Source organism: Prunus persica, chromosome G8, assembly GCF_000346465.2.
Source record: "Prunus persica cultivar Lovell chromosome G8, Prunus_persica_NCBIv2, whole genome shotgun sequence".
Classification (NCBI taxonomy): domain Eukaryota; kingdom Viridiplantae; phylum Streptophyta; class Magnoliopsida; order Rosales; family Rosaceae; genus Prunus; species Prunus persica.
In genome coordinates, this window is record NC_034016.1 from 770,809 (window position 1) to 791,636 (window position 20,828).

Genomic DNA, 20,828 nt, shown 5'->3' on the forward strand with positions numbered 1-20,828 from the left:
GGCAATTCGTTCTGTTTTGGAGAAGCCTGCAAGGTATGCAATAACTCGTTTGTGCTTCTTCTTCAATGCTATATGTGCAAAGACTGTTGATGTTTCCAAGCTAGATAAGTTGGAAGAAGATGTAGTAGTTACTCTGTGTTTGCTTGAGAAGTACTTTCCCCCTTCATTCTTTGATATCATGGTTCATCTAGTAGTACATCTTGTCAGAGAAGTTCGTCTATGTGGGCCAGTATATTTTAGGTGGATGTATCCGTTTGAAAGATATATGAAAGTGCTGAAGGGGTATGTTCAGAATCGTACTCGTCCCGAAGGTTGCATTGCTGAGCGGTATATAGCTGAAGAAGCGGTAGAGTTTTGTACTCAGCATTTATCTGATGTTAGTACAGTTGGAGTGCCTTCAAGCCAAAAGATGGGAGTTTCAAAGCCATTATCAGGTTGCACAGTGAGCGTAGTTGATCAGGACCTGTTGAATCAAGCACATCTATATGTCTTGGAGAATACGGAGGAAGTCCTACCTTATATCGAGTACGTATGAGTTTTATTCTTTAAGTTTCCATTTAAAATTATTTCTTATGTTTATCTTATATATTTGGGACCGTAATGCTTGAATTTTTCGTGTCATGTAGGCAACATATGATCCACATCAAGACTGCTTATCCAAAATTTAGAAAGAGAACAAAGTGGCTGCAGGATAAGCACAATAGCACTTTCATTCAATGGCTACGCTTCAAGGTATATGTTGTTGAATAACGTATTTCTCTTTTAATTTTCTTCTTATTTATATGTTAGGATGAATTAAGATATGATTAATTTGCAGGTTCAAAGTGAAGTTGAGGAAGACAATCATGGCGTATCAGAAAATTTAAGGTGGCTAGCAGCTGGTCCAAACATGTCAGTGCCATTATATAGGAGCTATCTTATTAAAGGTATTAAATTCAATATCAAGGCACAAGATGATGTGCGGACAACTCAAAATAGTGGAGTTTATTTACTTGCACATACCATGCAAGTTGCTAGTGCCAAGGATAAAAACCCAATTCTCTCAAATATGGGTTTCTATGGTGTCATTCAAGAAATTTGGGACCTTGACTACCAAAAGTTTACAATCCCAGTCTTTAGGTGTGATTGGATAGATAGTTCTGGTCTTGTAGTCGACGAACTTGGATTTACCCTTGTAGATTTGAGTAAAATTGGACATAGGAATGACCAATTTGTTTTGGCTTCTCAAGTCAAACAAATATTTTTTGTTGACGACCCGATGCATCGTGGTTGGTCGGTAGTGTTATCAATGCCTAGTAGAGAATATAATGATGTTATTGGTGATGAAGTATTAGGTGATGTGATAATTGAGTGTGAGCCATTTACTAGAGGGATGCCAAATGTTGACACATTTGATGAACTGGTAGGTGAGTTAGGCGGTCAAAATATTCGAGATGGGTGTGAAGATATATGGATTGAATGATGCTTATGTAATTGGCAGTGTATGACATTAATTTTGTAATATATTGTAATGTGATTTCTTCACTTTCTACGTTCAAATAAAACACGACGTTATTGTGAATCAGTTATTCAGCATATTTACCGACGTCTTAAAGCAACGTAACAATGAAGAACCACGACGCTATTGTGAAGCAATTATTCAGGATATCACGTCGGTGAAGGATAAAGAACCGCCATGTAATTCAAAATAACACGACTCCAATCCCATAATACCGACGTCTAAAAAACGAGATATGTAATCTGAACGTTAAAAAATACGACGTCATCATACATTTTCCACGTCGCAAGTTCTTTTATAAACGAAGAGGAACGAAATTAATTCCGACGGAAATTCATTATAACCGCCGTCTAATAACAATTAAACGACGTTATTTGTAATACGGCTCCCATCATAATCTACGCCGTCTATATGTTCTGTAATACGGCTCTCATTTATTTGGAACCGACGTTGTTTAGACGTTCAACGTCGTCTATATTATTAAGTGCGTCGTGAGTAATGAATACATATAAATACAACGTCGACTATATAAATGTATACGTCGTAAATAATGACACTGACAACTATTTCCACGTCATCTTTTTTAGATAAAATCGAAGTGGAAAATTTATTTCACGACGGTTTTTTGTAAATAAGAGACGTTGTAGAACTTTAGCAGACTAAACACGTCTGTTTTTATTGTTTTCCGACGTTGTTGTATTTAACAACGTCTAATATTTATGGTCGTTGTTTGTTTCTGAAAATAGGACGTATAAATTTTTTAATACGACTCTCATATATTTGTAACTGACGTTGTTTAGTTTTTCAACGTCTACTATAGAAACACATACGTCGTAAATAATGACACTGACAACTATTTCCACGTCATCTTTTATCAAAAAATCGAAGTGGAAAATTAATTGTACGACGGTTGTGTTTATATGTGCGACGTAGTAGGTATCAATAACGTCGTCTTCTAATGTATTTAAAGACGTCATATTTTTTATTGTCGTGAAAATTATATTTAACGTCGGCGTATTTTTATTGTCGGTCGTTGTATGTCTATCTTGCGGCCTTGTTCTCTTAATATGTGTCATATTTTCCCTTTTTAACGACGGTCTTTTTAGAGAATTGGTCGTCTATTATCATCATCGATTGCTTTTTTTAGATCTTTTGCAGTACAAAGACGTCGTTTTGTATTTTTTGATGACGTTGTATTGTTTAACAACGACGGTTATTTAGCGTCGTGGTTTATGAGGGAAAAGATGACGGTGGATTCCACGACCATTGAAAAACCAAATACACGACGGTGATTTACCGTCGTCTTTTTGCTTTTTTGTAGTAGTGAACAACAACAAGAACAAGCTGTCGAAAATCCTGAGCCAGATAATCATCAAGAACCAGTGCAACCGAGGAGATCTGATAGACCCAGAAGATCCACAACAAAATCAAATTATGTTTATTTACAAGAAGCAGATTTTGACATTGGAGATGAAGCTTGTCCAATAAGTTTAAAGAAGCTATGGAGAGTCAGTGGAGGGCTAAAGAGCCAAATGTGGCCCACCAAATTTGGCCAAATTTTTTTTAGCCCATGGCTGGAGATGGCCTTAGCCCTCCAACCAGGCCAATTGTAGCCCAGCTTTAGTCAAGGCCAAATTTTTTTGTGTGCCCCAGGCATGTGCTTTTCAAGAAGAGAAATTATCAAGCATGGGCAAGAGCACGAAACATCTCATGCAAATGCATATCCAATAGTCAATATTAAAGGCGCGTTGACGTCATCAATGACGTCAGCTAGCCGTTAGGATATATATATATATATGTTAAATAGCCTTTTTAAATGTTATCAACGTATACGTGTCATATATGGAATATTGTCTTTAAATAGTAGTTTAACTAAATTAAACAATACGTAATTGTGGAATGTATGAGTGTTGTACCATAGTATTTTCAAAATAATAAAATATGAAGGATCCTAAAATATAGCCCTACATGGCTGGAGATGGAAAAATTTAGCCCTACACTATTCTTTAAAAAATTAGTATTTTGAAGGGCTAAATTTATAGCCCTGAACTACATTTAGCCCTATGACTGGAGATGGCCTTATATGGTATTGCTCTATCTCGACTTTAATTGTCTCAGCCATTAGTAAAGATTCATCCTTAATCTTCTCAAAAACCACCAGCATGTCACTTCTCTACCTACAAAACTTTGATTACAATTAATGATTCCTCCATGGACGGCCTAAGCAAAGTGAGAATCCGCAGAACCATATTCATTCACTGTGCTCATTTTGTTCTCTGCTTCTGCTAAATTATTTGGAAATGAAGTAGGCAAGGTGCATTGTTACTGATGTTATTTATCCGGTAGCAAAGAAGAATGTTGAAAAAGTCTGCTCACAAATTCTATATGACATTACAATTATACTAAAAGCTTAAACTCAACTCAATTCAAGTTTTTCGGCATACAATTATACGTGTCCTACTGTTGTTAAAAGTTTTCCAGAGCAGCAGAAGATGATTATCCAGAGCAGCAGAAGATGATTATCAATGTACAAGTATAGGAAACTCTCAAAATCAAATTGAGCATTAGATCCTGATTAGTGCTTCTTAATAAGGCATTACATAATCAAATAGCAAACATACTCACGAATCAAATTACATAAGATTCCATGGTCTCAAAGCAAAACTCACTAATGATCAAATGGCTTCAAATAAAACTTGAGATAGTGATGGAAAATAATTAAGATTTGCAGCCTCACACAAGAAAGCAAGGGTTCTTCTAGGCGCAACTGGGTAAAATCTTTCCGTCTCAGACTAGATTCTGCATGGCAAACAACAAAATTGAAATGATAATCAAACAGAATTTCAATACAAAAATATTGTGCTATTGAAACTAACTATAGCAGGCTTAGTATTTAGTCCATGGACAAAAATACATGGCCTTAACAAACTTGTGGATAACAAGAGAATAGTTCGTACTAGAATAGTTTATATGATGCAAGTTAGGGAACTCAAGGCATATATAAAAAACGAAAAAGGAAAAACAAGGAGACCCAAAAAAAGAACTTTACATACCTCCTTCCAAAACAACTAGGACAAGCTTTCACGACACATCCCCAGTGACGTTTCGTAAAAATGGTAGATCTCAGGGATGTGTTGTACCTTTTCACGATCCACACCTCCTTCTCGTATGGAATCCCTAAGTTCCGTTGATACATGCTCCAATGCCAATACTTTTAGTTCAGCGAGGTATTGAAGACCCTGTGGCATTGTGCTTAGTTGTGGGCAGTTATCAAGCCATAAAGATTGGAGATTTGGCATCACCCCTTTTTCTATAGTTATCTTGTTCAATAAAGGGCATGTACACAAATGCAATCTCGTAAGCTTTACAAACCCTCTGCTGAAACATAACTCTCTGCCAGCATATGCATTAAGTAGTGAAAGATTTCCCAGATTGGGCAGTGCTTCAATGTAAGGTAGTAAATCTTCTTCAATTCTAGACCAATGCAGATACAAATATGTGAGGTTCTGGAGTGAAAAGAACCAACGTGGTACATTTTCCAATTTGCCAACCAAAATAACCATTCGAAGGTGGGGAGGAGGTGAGCATAATTTGTTTGTTTGAAGAACTTCCTCTTCATCGCTTGTCATTAGAAACAAGTAGTGAAGTTGCTTCATCTTTTGAATTGAAGCACATAGGTCCATCTCGTCTCTTTCTTTTACATTCGTAATTCCAATCCTTCTAAGTTGGGTCATATTACCCACAAGTCTAACAATGTTTCCTTCTAATTCAACACACGTCAAAACTTGCAATTTCTTCAAAATACATATATTTGATGGTGATCTTGTCCCATTCACATATCTGAAGCCATTAGGTTCTTGAGTGTAACGGTACATAATTAGATGGCGCAAGTTTTGCAACTTGGCAATTCCACTTGGAAGTGCCTCTATCTTTGAGTTCATGATATCCAAAGTTTGAAGGTTGCGGAGCTGCCCAATGGATTCAGGAAGCTTCTTAATTGGAGTTCCCCTTAAATTTAAGTATCTTAAATTGAATAAGTACGCAAGTTCTTTTGGCAGTACATCAATTGGAACATATTGCAAATCTAGCACCCTCAACAATATGAATCCAGAAGGCAATGTATTCGAGGAAGAGGATGAGGACATGTCAGTAACAAACACAAGAAAAGAACGAAGTTGTGCCATACCAGTGCCTAGTTTAATTTCTCCTCCAGTGGTTTGAGTTGACAAGCGGCGCACTTGAACTTCGTCCATAACTTCTTTTCCATCATGTACAGCACCGAACTTTTCTTTTTCTGATATAGACAGAGCAAGCTCCCGCATAAGGTCGTGCATCTTACATGCTTTGGACCTTCCACTTTCATTCCTCAGAACAACATGTAGCATGCTACGGAAAATGAGCTGCATAAGATAGCTCTCAGCAACTTCTTCTGGTGTGGCACCTTTTTCATCTTGGACAAACCCTTCAGCTATCCACAACCTAATGAGCCTCTTTCTTCGAATCAAATAGTCTTCTGGGAAAAGGGAACAGTATAGAAAACAGTGCTTCAATGGGTATGGTAAATCATCAAAACTAAACAACAAGATGCTCTTCACTGGCTCTAGTAACGGATGGTTAGTTAGATGCCAGTTTAAGCTGTTGTAGACTCTGATCCATTCTAATGACTTCTTGGAAGACATCAGACCACCTAAAGCCATGACTGCCAGAGGTAGGCCTTCACACTTTTCAACAAGTTCCTCAGCCAATGATTGAAGATCTGGTGGACAACTTTTCTTCTGGTAAGCTGAGAATGCTTTGCTGCTGAATAGCGCCCAAGCATCATTCTTTTCGAGGGGTTGAATGTGGTGAATATGACTTTGTACTCCAAAAGAATAGGATGCTACGTCTTCTCTTCGAGTAGTAAGCATGATTCAACTTCCAAACTGTGTATTTGGGAGTGCTATCCTCATTTCTTTCCAAAGTTTGATATCCCACACATCATCCAATACAACCATATACCTTTTAGACTCCAAGTAATTGACCAGCACCTGTAGCAGTTCTCTGTATGTCATGGAATTCATGTCTGCAGGGACCTTTTCCATCCTTGCTTCATGGAATTGCTTAATCAAGCTTCTAAGCAAGTCGTCAGTAGCATAAGTTTGTGAAACAGTTAGCCAAGCACAACAGTGGAATTGTTTCTTGACCCTTTCGTCGTTGAAGGTCTTTGCAACTAAAGTCGTCTTCCCTGATCCGCCCATCCCCACCACAGAGATAAGCGTTTGCTGTTGCTCTCCATTCATCAACCAATTCATCAATAGTTGCTTCTTTCTTTCAATCCCCACGAGCTCATCATCCTTAATAAAAAGAGAAGATTCCGCTTGGTTCCGCATCCATTTGCCAACATCATCACAAGTACTACTTGTTCCTTCTAATCCACCGACACCATATCTCTGATTCCTCTCCGGAATGGCTTTAATCATTCTTGAGATTTTCCGCAACTTCTTTGACATTTGACGTCTGAACCAAACATTCTGCGGAATGCGAATAGTATGGTGGAGCCACCTTGCAAATCGGCCCTTATGACATCCTTGCTCATACATGTGATACATGAACTCGTCAATGATGTCTTCAACATCATAGGCCATGCCTCTGACGCTTGCAACCCACGTCTCCCCACCTTCGGTGAGTGCCTTCTTGCCCTCAAAATCATTTAGGAAGGCCTTCATGCTTACAAGCTCCTGCTTGATGTCATCAATTTCATCACGAACACCAGCTATGGAGGATGCTTCGTTCTCAAGGATGGTCACAATTTTGCCGATCAAGAAGTCTGTTGGTAAGGCCATATTAGCCTTGTATCCGAACAAGCTGCTCACAATGGTAGAACGAATTTGAATATAGAAAAGGTTGAAAAATTAGCCAAATGAATCAAATGACGATTTCAGCTGGCAGTGGAAGCTCCTCCAGTGTGCAAGAAATTTCAGTGATTTGAAATTGTATTTTGAGCCCATCAATTTTTCAATATGTAACAGACTGAGACAAAGATGTCTTTGTGGGAAGATGGAAAGACTGGTCTTCTGTACATCTGCTGGTTGCATATGTAATAATGTTGGAGATCGAAGGAGGTTGTGTTGTTTGTACTCCAGCTTGGCTGATTACAAAATTCCTATAGCTTTTACTGCTGAAAGTCTTTAATTTTTATCATCAAGAGTGAGTTGTATGTTGACTTTGAATATTATGCTCGATTGCTGACTTTGAATCCACAGAACCATATTCATTCACTTTGCTCATTTTGTTTGCTTCTTGATAAATTATTTGGAAATGGAGTAGGCAGGGTTTTCATTTTCTCCCTGATTTCACCATTCCACTTGCCTTGCATTGTTATTATACTCTCACGTTATTTATCTATCTGGTAGCAAATGTTGAAAAAGTCTTCAAATTTAGTAGCAAAGAATGAATTGTCAATTGCTCACGAATCATATTAAAAGCTTAAACTCATAACTCAATTTAAAAGGCAATATATTTTCATAGAAGCAGCTCATTACATGCTTGAAAGTTGGAAGGATGGAGTGGACTTGCACGTTAGAGAACCCCAACAAATATTTAAACCACCCACATGTCCCATATAGTAATACAAGTGAGGGAATATTTGCAATTTGGTGTGATTAAGAAAAGATTTCTAATTTCTTTAATGGGTTATTTACAGTAACACCCTCCACGAGGGTTCAAAAATTATAACACCACCCTTTAGGAATGAGTTGTGTCTCAATATAGGCTTCGGAAAGCTTACACATTTGGAGTTGCTTAGAGTCTGTCTTTAACGTTTTCATATAATGTTTTTAGAGAATACTTTTTTAAAATGAAAACAAGAAAACAAATTTGCATTTCAAAATTCGAGCTACAAAAAGCAAGCTAAATCCGTGTATAAGTTCGCAAGCTGCATAATGCATGTATGGTTAATTTATTTGATAATCATATTTCAGTTTCGTTGTAATATCTGTTGCAGAATCAAATTGTAGAAGTACTGATCTTCTTTTCTTTCTTCTTGTTAATCAAAGCCGCCATGTTGATAATGTTGGAGACTGAAGGTTTTTCACCCAAGCAGCCATATGTTGTGCTGTTTGAACTTTTTTTTTTATTTGATGGGGTGCTGTTTTATTTACTTATGTATTTTAACAGGTGGGGTGTTGTTTTATTCAGTAGCGACGTTTTTGTCATCCTTCCAGAGATTGTTGACAAATATTTGGTCAGGCGAGAAGACAAGTTCTTCATGGACTTGCAGCAATTAATTGTATTTGTTTTGTGAATTTTCATATCCTGGTAAGATATAATATCCAGCCAATAAAGCTAGACTTGATGAGGTCTTTTTATTTATCAAACAATGTGTCAAACTGTCAAGATACGTCATTCTCATACAGAGCAGTGCGCCAAATAGATCTCAATTCATATATGGTGGTCCTTGTTTAACTCGGAAAAAGGCAAAGTCATTTGTGTAACAGAAACAACATGCTAGTACAAGGGAATTTCTAAGAGTCTCGAACATGAGCAAAATTCAGTCAGTTCCTTCTCAAAGGTGTCCTTAAACATTTCAGACAAAGTAAATTATAAAGATCCTTACCATAGGACCTGATAGTGTTACATAGATCCAACGATACTTGACAATGGAACATGGTAGTGGCGGCAATGCAAAAGGGAAAAGATCACATATGACACTATGTTTAGAGGTTTATTGCTTTTGTATTTTCTTCAAAGGAGTGATAAGAGACTAGCCTAATATCTTGAACTTCGCTGTTAAAACCTACTTACATCTCTCAGCACACCAAAATTGTCAGGGAGACCAAACATTACTGGCAACAAATTGCCTAGAAACCAAAGAAACCAAGCTCACTGGCTCTCTCTTTCTCAAATGTCTCGAAGTACTGATAGATGATTGTGACTGCAAGCAGAATTCCTGTTCCTGAACCAATTGCACCCATGAAATCGGCCAACACTGTCAGAGCACCAATGCACATGCCTCCAAAGGCGGCAGCTGTGGGAATGTATCGGTTCAGCTCTTTTTGCAAGTTTGATTCACGATGACCAGGCATCACCATTTGTTGTTCCTGCAAATTAGAAAGGGAGATGTAATTTAGCATGATGCATAGCTGTGTGTATATTACGCAATGCTGCTGATTTAAGAATAGTCAAATGCAGTCCTCAAAGGGGCATTGGTATGCCCTGGCCCTAGGATGGGGTAGCCTCCCCTCCCCCTAAACTTTTCTTCATAAAAAATATAAAAATAAAAATAGTCAAATGCACTAATTATATAAATTGTGCATTTGGTAGGAATATAATTTGAGCGGGATGGGTCTGATCTGGCCACTAAACTCAAGACCATAAGGTCAATTAAATCGTAAGTTATAAGAATACAATGGGTAGGAGCCACACTAACCCCCTCATTTGCAACAAAAGAGAATAGATAAACTATTTTAACTTACCTTGAGCTGCTTGGCAACATCTTTGGCAGAGGATCCAGAAACTTCAATCCATGTTTTTGAGAAAAGTGCACAGGCTGACAGCATGAACACAAGATAGAAGAGTGCATGGAAAGGATTGGCTGCCATATCAGCTAAGCTGCAAAACATTATAGCAACATATCAATTAAAGCAGCCATCAGCAAGAATAGAGAGGGAAGCACACATAATTATCAGGTTTACCAACAAAAATGCAAGCTTTATTAGGCACAGAACATAATATCTTCAAGAGGGAAAGTATTCTAAATTACCTTGAAGGGGCAGTGATATAATATGCAAGGCCACCGACAGGAATGAATTGTCCACCCGAATATTCAGACTCCTTCCACTTACCCAAAAGATTCACAAGGAAATTTCCACTGTACCTCCTGTACAGCAACTGTACATAAAAATTTAAAAAGAAAAACAAATTGTTACACTGCACAGTAGAAGAAACAGTCGCAACCCGTCCATACAAACATAAAAAACTCCAGTACCTGGGAGATGAAGTAGAGGTTGGACACAAGTGCAGACTGCAGAATGATTGGCATGTTGGAGGTGTAGAACAGCTTGATAGGATAGGAACCCTGCTGCCCACGAGCATTCTTTGATCTCACAGGCAGAACCACACGGAACCCTTGGAAGTAGATTACTATAAGGAAGATCAACACTGTCGCAAGCAGATTTGTAACATTTGGAAGATTCTGCCGGTAAAAGGCCTCTCGAAGAGCTCGAACCTTATCTGTTCGAGTTATCAGAAGATGGAACAGGGCAATAACGGCACCTTCAAATTCAGCTCCCCGCCCACTGTTGATAGTGGTGGGACTAAACGCCTTCCAGATAATGTTTTCACTGATAAAGAATTATATCACTTTTAAAGTACTCAAAATTTGGAAAACTTTGAACATGCTGAATTCGTAAACTATTGAGCAGTTATGCAAAAGATCCCACTGCTGGACATAACTAGGCAGAAGAAAGGATTACAAACTTACCAGATATTGGTGGCAATGAAAAGAGAAATTCCAGAGCCTAGACCATATCCCTTCTGAAGCAGTTCATCCAAACATATCACAATAATACCGGCAAAGCAGAGCTGAATGATAATGAGAATGGCATTTCCAACTCCAAGTTGCCCAACACTACCATACATGCCCGAGAGAACATACGCAACTGCCTCACCAATAGCTATCAGAATGCCCAATAACTTCTGTGCTCCATTCCTGGGACGAAAAACGGAAATCATCACGTAGAATACAAATAGCAAGATGCATAAGCAAGTTGCAAGTTGCAAACGAAAGAGAATACTAAATATTACCTTAGAAAAGAACTGAACAACAGAAATTTCCAAACAAAATAAGTTAACTAGAGACAAGTGATCACAATTAACATGTATAATTTTAGAAGGCAGTACAAAAATGGCTCTATAATAACCCAAAACTGAAAACACCATTTTTAATGTTTCCAGATTTCAAGCCCGTATTTTGAAACAGTTATGAAAACCCTTTTGGCTGCAATAGTATGCAAATTCAAGCATTCAAACGAATAGATCAAGAGTGATAAAACCAAATTAAAAATTAAATATAAAGGCCTAGAGATGGAGATTATACTTACAAAAGAGCACGATCTTCGCGTACATTGTTGTCGACTTCAATAATTTTAGAGCCAGCAAGGAGTTGCATGACGAGCCCAGATGTGACAATTGGAGTGATCCCAAGCTCCATGACAGTGCCTCGGTTGGAAGCGAGAATCACACGCATCCAATAGAAGGGATCTGCGCCAGTTGTGGAGTGAATGCCATACAGAGGGAGCTGGCTGCATACCAAGAAAATGAAGAGGGAGATGACGGTGTATATCACCTTCTCTCTGAAGGGGACTTTCCTGTCAGCGCTCTGCACTTCCGGCAAAAACGAAAGGAAGGGTCTCACCAGATGAAGAACTCGAAATCCACCTCCCATCTCGCTTCGTCAAAGCTAGAGACGGGCCAAAGCCAGATCTGGTCGGCGTGGCAGAGAGAGAAGAAGGATATGAATAAATGGCGCAGAGATGGAAGAAGAGAGATAACGGCGCAGAGAAGAGAAGAAAATAGGTTTCACGCGAGTTTTAATTTTGTTCAAATTGAAAGCAATAAATTCAATGTTTATACAAACAATACGTTGGTAATGTGTTAGTCCAGTGGTGTGGGCTTTTGAAGCGAAGCATAAGTCAAGAGGGGGGTGGGGTTGGGTTCGAAACCCTTTGTGGATGGTCTTTCAAGTTCCTGTCTTTATTTTGCTTCAAGTTTCAGTTTTTAGTTTTAAATTCTATTTAAATTGACAGAGTTAATCGCAAATAGGAAGGAAGGGGATATAGATATGATGCTGAGGGCAAGAAGGCACAGCTCCTCTACAACCTTCAATTCAAACTCTGGATATCGAACAGGAACACAGAGATAAGAGGCACTTTCAAGTAAGCTTGGGGTTGAGGAGCAAAATAAGTTTAGGTTAGGTTAGGTTAGGTTAAATATATATAATTAAAGTTGTTGGTTCTACTTTCCAGTTAGGAAAGTTCTGTTAATTGCCTCCATCATATGCTATGATTTTCTCCCTTGATCTAGTCTTTATATGTTGATTCCTTCCTTTTGTAGCATTCTTTCTGTCTAAATTGGGTGTGTTTCTGTTTTTACCTCAATGAATGAATAAGATGAAGCATAATTTTCTATTACATTACCCTCTCTTGAATTAAGAAATCGAAAATTGCAAAGAATTCTTAAATTTATGGCAATGAATAATTTCAGTGTTTGGATTTATGTATGTCAAATTTTATAAATAACAAAAATTACAGTGAAACGTGAATTCATACTCAATAGAAATTGCGAAATGACATCTCTTTTGTTGGAAATTAAAATAGATTACTATAAAGAAACCCATTTCTAACAATAGAATCATAGAAATACTCTACATGAAATTGACTTCATAAACACACCCTACCTTACATTAAACAGACTTCCTAAACACAACCTACTATTGCAAGCTGTTCTTTTTTTTTATTTAGTTTACTTAATATACAGATTTCGTGATTTACCCTTAAGTATGAAATTCATATTAAAAAAAACTCAAAACTGGATTATTACTCACCTGATTTACCCTTTAGTGTGTTTAAGACCCTGGACCTTCGTGTCGGGGTTCAAATCTCTAGGCTCCGTATGGATTTACAAGGTTTTGTATAGACAAGCAATATTATGCAGCTTAGATTCCCAGCTTTTTGAATTGCATACTATAATCACTGGCTGGGTTGAAGATTAGATCAAATTGATAAGAGCAAAAAATCACACTCCATGTTCTGTCAATATCTTAAGCATCGGGTATATATATACAGAGAGCTTTCATTGAGGGATCCCTTAAATAAGCTTATTTGAGGGACACTCCTTGTAGGCCCCACTCCAGATTGTATTTCACTAATCCAAACCGTCTATTTTGTAGATACTCATTCAAAGATCATCTCTACAAAAAATCACTTGAATCCGATATCATTTGACCACTCAATTAAGTTATTGAAATTTTAGCATTTTCTTGAAGAATCGTGTTCATTGATTTTGTAAGACACAATTAGATGTCGAAACGGTTTCCGATTTATCTAATTTTTTGTAAGGATGATCTATGAATGAAGACCTAAAAATAGATGGTTTGGATCATTGGGAAAAAAATTGTATGGTACCCTAAAGGGCGTCCCTCAAATAAAATTATTTGAGGGATCCCTCAATAGAAGGGGACTGTATATATATATACATATATATATATATATATCTCACCAGTTATTACTCAATTGCAGCCAAATATGGAGAAACCAAATGTATAATCCACGCCAATGCAATGAGAGAGAAGAAGCCTCATGAAGCTCTCCGGTGCAAACGCGGACATATTTCATTGAAAAGCACAAAGCAACACAGCGCCAGAAGTAGAAGCCTTGATCTGATGAGTTGTTGCAGATGACAATGGATTTCTCGATAAAAATTAAAATGGGACACTTTTCATTTCCCATTGTTTATGCTTAAGTTTTGATTTTTCGATTAATTAAGCAATATTAATCTTATTTTATTTTTGTAATTTTTTGGGGTTGAGCAAAGATCTGGTTCTTTATCATTGGGCGAGTGGATCTGTGCGGCATTTATACTGTTTGGTTAAAAGGATTGGTTATTGACGAGATATAAATCTGTTGAGCTTCTTAAAGGCTCTCTTTTGGTTTATATAATTATGTGATTGTAAACTTGATAATAAATCAATGAAGGCCTTTCTTCTTCATGCAAATTGTTGATTCTTTCTCTTTCTCTGTTTTTTTTTCTTGCAACAATCACAGTGCATTTTCCCTCTCATAAGATCTCTCTCTGTACCATTTGCCAATTATCCTTACCATTTGCCAGTTATCCTTCTCATAAGATGTAATACCCCGACCCCAAATTTCCCCAAATTTAATCCTTATTTAATTATTTAATTATTTAAGGGTATTTTAGTCATATTTTTAACCGGAGAGAGTTTGGGACCGTGACTTGTATTTTTGGATAGGTCGTACCGAGACGAGTTCATAAACACGTAGTGGGCTCGAATCGGAGTTGTAACGAGAGAGATATGGTCAAAAGAAACCCAGTGGCACAATCGTAAATATTTCAAAATGGGATTTTTATAAAAATCCGGTTCTCTCTCTCTCTCTCCCGCGACCTCTCCCTCTCTCCCTTCAGCTCTCTCTCTCTCTCTCTCTCTCTCTCTCTCTCTCTCTCTCTCTCTCTCTCTCCTTGTAACTCCGGCCACGGCTGTGGACGGGGCCGGTACCAAAATGACCGGGGCGTCGTCCTCTTCCAGCCCCAGCCGTCTCCCGCCTCCAGCCGCCGCGGTTTCGCCGAAAAATGGAGGAGAAGCGGCCGGCGTCGTCCGATCTTCGCCGCCGTCGATCTCCCTCCTCCGGCCACCAAATTCGACGAGCAAGGTATGATTTCTCACCTATTTTTCATGCTCTAGCTGCCTGTTGGGTAGGATTAGATCGATTCTTAGCGTAGACAACTCGAGGCCGAACTTCGGCCGCCGTGATCGGCCATTTCCGGCCACTTTTTGGAGTAGGTCCAAGAACAAAAGTGGCTCCAAATAGGGTGTTATACCTAGGGTAGGAATTTGGAGCCGTGGTTTTGAGATTTTCCGGCGAAGCGTTATTGCTTTGGGCACCACGCGCTGCCGGGGCGTGCGGCGGCGCTTGGGCATGGTGGAAAAAGTAGCACTATGTTCCGATGAGATCCTTAGGTTGTCACTAGTGCGTAGGATTTCGCGGATCTCAATTCGGACGTCGTTTGACTATCGAACGGATAATCGCATATTGTGCGTTATCCGGGTTCGATAGGTTGGGACCGTTGGATGGTCCCAAATTTAATATATGTTAATCTAGATAATTCTAGGATCGTGTAGGAATTCACGGATTGTGAATCGGAGCCCCGGATGTTCCGAATAGTAATTTTACAGTTTATATTTTATATTAATTGTCAGATCGTGCGATTGTGAGAAATCCGACCGTCCGATCTGAACCAAACTTGCAGGACAAGTGTCCTATACCTGGTAGAACCCATAGAGACTTTCGGATCGGAAATTGGAGGTCGTGGGTTCTGCAGGTCCGTTTGACCAGGGTTAGAGTAGTTTGACCCTTGGTTGACCGTGAGTCTCCCGGAGTAATCTCACCCTTCCAGGGGGATTATCGGGAGCTAGACTATTGTGGAGAGTTACACAATATTAGAATTATTTATATAATTATATATGGTTGTACAAGGGTACAACAGAGTCTAGAATGTCAGTTTGGAGTGCTATACGCACTACTTTAGGTACTTCCCCGGATGTTGGATTTACAACAAGTACCACCAAGTGAAAGTGAGGTCCCATGTGGCGTAGGTTATCCGGCGTGCGGACAGGCCCCATACGTGGCGTTGGTTGTACCAGCGTATGGGGAGATTTGTGATATTATGTTCAGGTCTCACGTGGCATAGGTTATCCGGCGTTGAGACAGGCCCCATACGTGGCGTTGGTTGTACCGGCGTATGGGGAGCTATGGTGATATTGTGTTGAGGTCGCACGTGGCGTAGGTTATCCGGCGTGTCGACAGACCCTATACGTGGCGTTGGTTGTACCGGTGTATGGGGAGATTTGTGATATGATGTTGAGGTCCCGCGTGGCGTAGGTTATCCGGCGTTGGGACAGGCTCCATACGTGGCGTTGGTTGTACCGGGGTATGGGGAGTTATGTGATATGATGTGCAGGTCTCGCGTGGCGTAGGTTATCCGGCGTTGAGACAGACCCCATACGTGGCGTTGGTTGTACCGGCGTATGGGGAGATATTATGATAGTATGACATGGTCGCACGTGGCGTAGGTTATCCGGCGTGTTGACAGGCCCCATACGTGGCGTTGGTTGTACCGGCGTATGGGGAGATTATATGAAATACAAAGAAATGAAATAAGGTATCGCCCAAGTGTGGAATTGGGTTTTAGGGAAGAACTACGTGTGGCTTGATCCCTCAAGGAGGGTACGTAGGCAGCCTAAGGTTATTAGGTGTAGCCGCAGACTAAATATTAGTCATAATTTGTATTTGAATTGTTTGGTAGTTGTTTGAGAATTATTGGAAGGCCGAAGGCCATTTATGAGAATTTGCATGAAATTATATTGTGCATGCTGCCAGTTGGGAATATTAAATGCGTTTTCATGCAGGTATAAATTTTGGGAATGTCCAATTTTTAGGGGAGACTCTGTCGAAATTTCGGCAGGGAGTCTCGGTTTTTAGTAAGTGGGTCTGGCATCGGAGTGATGTCAGGAATTCCAAAGGGTTCGTCTCGGGTTTTGAGAAAATTCGGGGCGGGTCCTTTCATAAGATCTCTCTCTGCAGTTGTGTAAGTTTGGATGTTGTTTTATTGGGTTGTAATCAGAGCTTGTGGAGAATTTAGTACTCACGACATCTTCTATGACATAGTATTAACAGTGTACTTCTATGACATAGTATTAACAGTGTACGTAGAGGTATTTCCTTTTGCCTTTGCGATTGTATGTGGTGAAACTATGGATAATTGGAGATGGTTTCTGCAAAAGATATCTAATGTCTTGCTAGGCCTTTTTGAGTTTTTTTCTAAGTTTTTGTATGAAATGGTATTAACAATGCACTTTTATGAAATGGTATTAACAATGTACTTTTATGACATGGTATTAACAATGTACGGAGGTTCGGTGGAGAAGGGTCGTAAGGACAGCTCCTTGATTTTTCTGTTTTTTTTTTTTTTTTAAGTTTGGGTTTTAAAAAAAAAAATTGGGCTGGGCTTGTTTTGGGTCTTTTTTGAGTTGGGCTTGTTTTAAGTTAATCAATGGTAGATATGTAATTTATAGGAGCTTCCACACTCATTTCTTATGTATTAAATAGTTTTGGGAAATAGCCCAAAATGCCACCATTTTTATAATTGTAATTGAAAATACCACCCTTTTTTAAAAATTTTGGAACTATGACCTATAAATAGAATTTTATTGTCCCCTTATTGCACAGATATCACTTTTGCTGAAATTTTATTGTCTCTGTTTTGCTGAAGTTCTCTCTCGCCTCTGTCTCTTCGCTGCCCTCTGTTTCTCTTCACTCTCCGGTGGCTTTGCTCCGAATCTGTGGTCCTTCAGCTCTCAGTCTCTCCTCACTCAGCTCCGACTGTCTCTTCTCTCTTCCTCTCCCAGCGACAGGCACTGTTCATCGGCATTTTCTTACAGTTTAAGGGTTTCTCTCAAGTTGTTTTAGGGTTTATGCATTTCTCTGAAATTGGCTGAGGGGTTTGTTCGAAATTGGTTGAAGGTTTAGGGGTTTCGCTGAAATTAGTTTAGGGGTTTGTTCGAAATTGGTTGAAGGTTTAGGGGTTTCTCTGAAATTGGTTTAGGGGTTTCATTGAAATTGTTTTAGGGGTTTGTCTGAAATGATCTGAGTATGATGATTCCTTGTTTCAAACAGTGAATGGGTTTGTTCTTTGTGGACTGATGCTTGCACTGCTGTTGTGTTGCTGTTGCTGTTGCTATTGCTGTCGTATTGTGTTTTTTTGCTAGTGTATTGCTAATGTAGTGATGTTGTGTTGGCATTTTAGTGCAGTTGTATTTTTAGTTTTAGTATGGTTTTATTATGGTTTTTGTAGCAGTTATTGAATGGTATTTGGTGGCTTAGTATAAGTCTTTATGAGCATTGCATTTAACCTTCTTAGAAGTCTAATTGGTATCTATTTTGTTTGTTGAAGATGATATCTAAAGTGTAAGACAATTAACCTGTGTATGGTGATTTCTTCTCTGTGGATCATTACCAAAAAATACTCGCTGATTATATTTTACGTAGAAAATGTGGCCATGAAAAGAATTTGTGGCTAAAACTCCATGATGGAAGCAACCATTTTGAAATATCTTAAGCAAACTGTTGGTGGCTTGCTAAATTCCTTAATTTTTTTCTCTTTATCTTCCAACGAGGTAGTGACCCTTCACATTACACTCAATTGTGCAAAGGATTTGCATGGTTGTCTGATGGAATCGAAGAATAATTTACATAGAAAGAATTTCCTTTGTTATCGTTCGTAGTTTTTCATATATGAAAGAAACTTCTAGATTGATAAAATATCTCAAGACAGAGTTTGACAAAATCAAGTATTGTATAAATATTTGAACTTGTAAACTCCCAACCATATCATACTTTTTGTTTGAGAATAATGCTTGTTAATTCGACATATTTTTGTATAACTTTGTTTACTAAGTTTAGGGCTTGCATATTGGATATGGATGAGTTTTGTTTAGAACCATATGTGGTGTAATATGAGTTGTTTAAAAGTTTGCTGTTTTGTGCTTGATCATTGTGTGCTTAAAAGAAAGCGGGAAATGAGTGAAGATGGGAACCTACCAGCAGCAGCTGTGGTTTAGAGAAATGGGGACATTGATTTTGCTATAAGCTAACTGTTTAAGCTTTTGCTTTTGTTGTTTGTGTATGGATACTTAGAGAAGTCTGTTTCTGAGGAGAACTTATAATTTTGTAATTGTACATGTCTTACAAACATTTTATACCGTTTTGATGGTTTATTTATGAATTTATCTTTCATTTTTTGTTAAGAAAAAACTGAAGGGATGGTGCCAATTTCTTTCATTTTCTTACATTTGAAAGGAGGGCCATAGTAGAGTCAGTACTGTGGTTGCCACTAATTCATAGGAAGTAGAAATCTAAATTCTGTGAATAAACTGGCTGTCACTTCAATTCACATGCTCGTTGACATACTTTAGATTAAGAATTAGTTGTGGTTTCACCTTACATGCATTTTATTGGAGTTTTATGGCTACACGTGTTTTTATGGTAAAACAGTGGCTGTATGAAGCTGCTGCTATAGCTTTTGAGGCTATACCACGTACTTTGGCTCAGAATTGCGGGGTGAATATGATTAGAACAATGACGGCGCTGCAGGGAAAGGTTTGAATCTGTTTTGTATGGCTTTGTTCAGTTTTTTTATGATTTGTCATTTCTATATACGTTCTGATGCATCATTATTATTTTGGTCAGAATATGATGCATCATTTAGATCCTAACCACAATTTTTTTTCCATAGCATGCAAATGGTGAAAAATCATGGATTGGCATTGATGGTAACACTGGTGTGATAACTGATGTGAAAGAGAAAAAGATAGGTGGATATCTTTTTGGCTTACTATTGTTGCTCTCTTTTATTTCCTTCGCTATCTCAATATTCACATTTGTTGGGTGATTTATATTTGCTGAAAGCTCTGAAATAGGACTTTTAATGTAGTATTGTTCTCAAATGTATCCATTATATGTCCCTTTATTGATATGGCATAAGTGTCAATCTTCTGGTTTATATTGTCGATTTGCTTCAGTAGTAGTTCTAGTTTAGAGCTTCTCCCAATATATTTCGACAGCACTCATGTGAGGGGAAGTGCTGTTGTCGTGGTTATTAAAAAATTTCCCAATAAATTTATTTTGTTGGTAAGGCTGTTCATTTTGAGGATTTATGATGTCAGATATGGGATGCCTACAACGTGAAGGGCCAGAGTTTTAAAACGGCCATAGAAGCTGCTTGCCTACTTCTCAGAATCGATGACATTGTGAGTGGGATGAAGAAGAAGCAGCCTCCTGGTGCCAAAGCTCCTTCCAAGCCTCAAGTTGAGACAGAAGGCGATGCAGATAATGAGCAAATAATTCCGGAGTGCTTATGGAGAGCACGTGGTTATCTCAGTTTGAATGAAGTTTTGCTTTAAAGAAGAAAAAAAGGAGCATTATAAGTTTGATGAGGATATTTTTTAGGTTTGTAATGTCACCTTAACTTGGTAGTGTGTGTTTTGTCCCTCTTCTTTCTTTCTCAATCGACGAGGTGGAAAGAAGAGAAGTCTTCTTATTGGAGAATGCTAATGTTAGTTTCACATGTCATCTGTGTATCGAACACAATTTCTTTGTTCAACTTCGTGGATTGGCACAGTGGAGCTTATTTCTACCATTCTTCTGAATGATTGTTAACAGTCCAAACTTAGTTATTGACACAAATATGTACTTTTCTAAAAGTAAGAAAACAAAAAGTTTTTCATGGCCAAGCATCAATTTTAATAAGCCAGTGTGGCACCTAAAACACACAACGTACGGCACTGTACACAAACTTGTGGAGGAAAGGATTCATATTGAGCATCTATTTTATCCACTTAGGGAGAGTAAGAATTGATCTTGTCACTCCCATATTCAGCCAATATGCCACGTATTGATTCAAAGCAGAGCTTAAAAATGAAACGAAAGCAGATAAAAAACCCTAGACACGGCCAGCTGATGCAACTGAAATTGGCAAATAGCAAAGATGACATGAAGTC

General features: G+C 38.4%; 2 protein-coding genes and 1 pseudogene across 2 annotated transcripts; 1 reads left to right on the forward strand and 2 right to left on the reverse strand.

Moving 5' to 3' along the window:
• Positions 4,085-7,560, reverse strand: LOC18766320 (annotated as a pseudogene).
• LOC18767239 (protein transport protein Sec61 subunit alpha) lies at positions 8,917-12,120 on the reverse strand. The gene is made up of 6 exons (XM_007199764.2): positions 11,578-12,120; positions 10,959-11,186; positions 10,464-10,818; positions 10,239-10,366; positions 9,952-10,087; positions 8,917-9,576 (listed from the first exon to the last, which is right to left on the reverse strand). The coding sequence occupies exons 1-6, from the start codon at positions 11,919-11,921 to the stop codon at positions 9,337-9,339; spliced, it is 1,431 nt and encodes a 476-aa protein (XP_007199826.1). The 5' UTR covers positions 11,922-12,120; the 3' UTR covers positions 8,917-9,336.
• LOC109946312 (T-complex protein 1 subunit gamma-like) lies at positions 19,071-20,824 on the forward strand. The gene is made up of 3 exons (XM_020553849.1): positions 19,071-19,428; positions 19,565-19,639; positions 19,995-20,824. Exons 1-3 carry the CDS (start codon positions 19,294-19,296, stop codon positions 20,229-20,231), a joined length of 447 nt encoding a protein of 148 aa, XP_020409438.1. The 5' UTR covers positions 19,071-19,293; the 3' UTR covers positions 20,232-20,824.

Bases quoted from the DNA above. Each gene is read 5' to 3' on its own strand.
- LOC109946312 (XM_020553849.1), top strand. From the start codon at position 19,294: ATGGCTACACGTGTTTTTATGGTAAAACAGTGGCTGTATGAAGCTGCT. The intron at 19,429-19,564 runs GTTTGAATCTGT...TTTTTTCCATAG, and splicing joins TGACGGCGCTGCAGGGAAAG to CATGCAAATGGTGAAAAATC. The intron at 19,640-19,994 runs ATAGGTGGATAT...TTATGATGTCAG, and splicing joins CTGATGTGAAAGAGAAAAAG to ATATGGGATGCCTACAACGT.
- LOC18767239 (XM_007199764.2), bottom strand. From the start codon at position 11,921: ATGGGAGGTGGATTTCGAGTTCTTCATCTGGTGAGACCCTTCCTTTCG. The intron at 11,187-11,577 runs GTAAGTATAATC...TTTTCGTCCCAG, and splicing joins CGCGAAGATCGTGCTCTTTT to GAATGGAGCACAGAAGTTAT. The intron at 10,088-10,238 runs GTAATTTAGAAT...AATGTTTTGCAG, and splicing joins TATATCACTGCCCCTTCAAG to CTTAGCTGATATGGCAGCCA.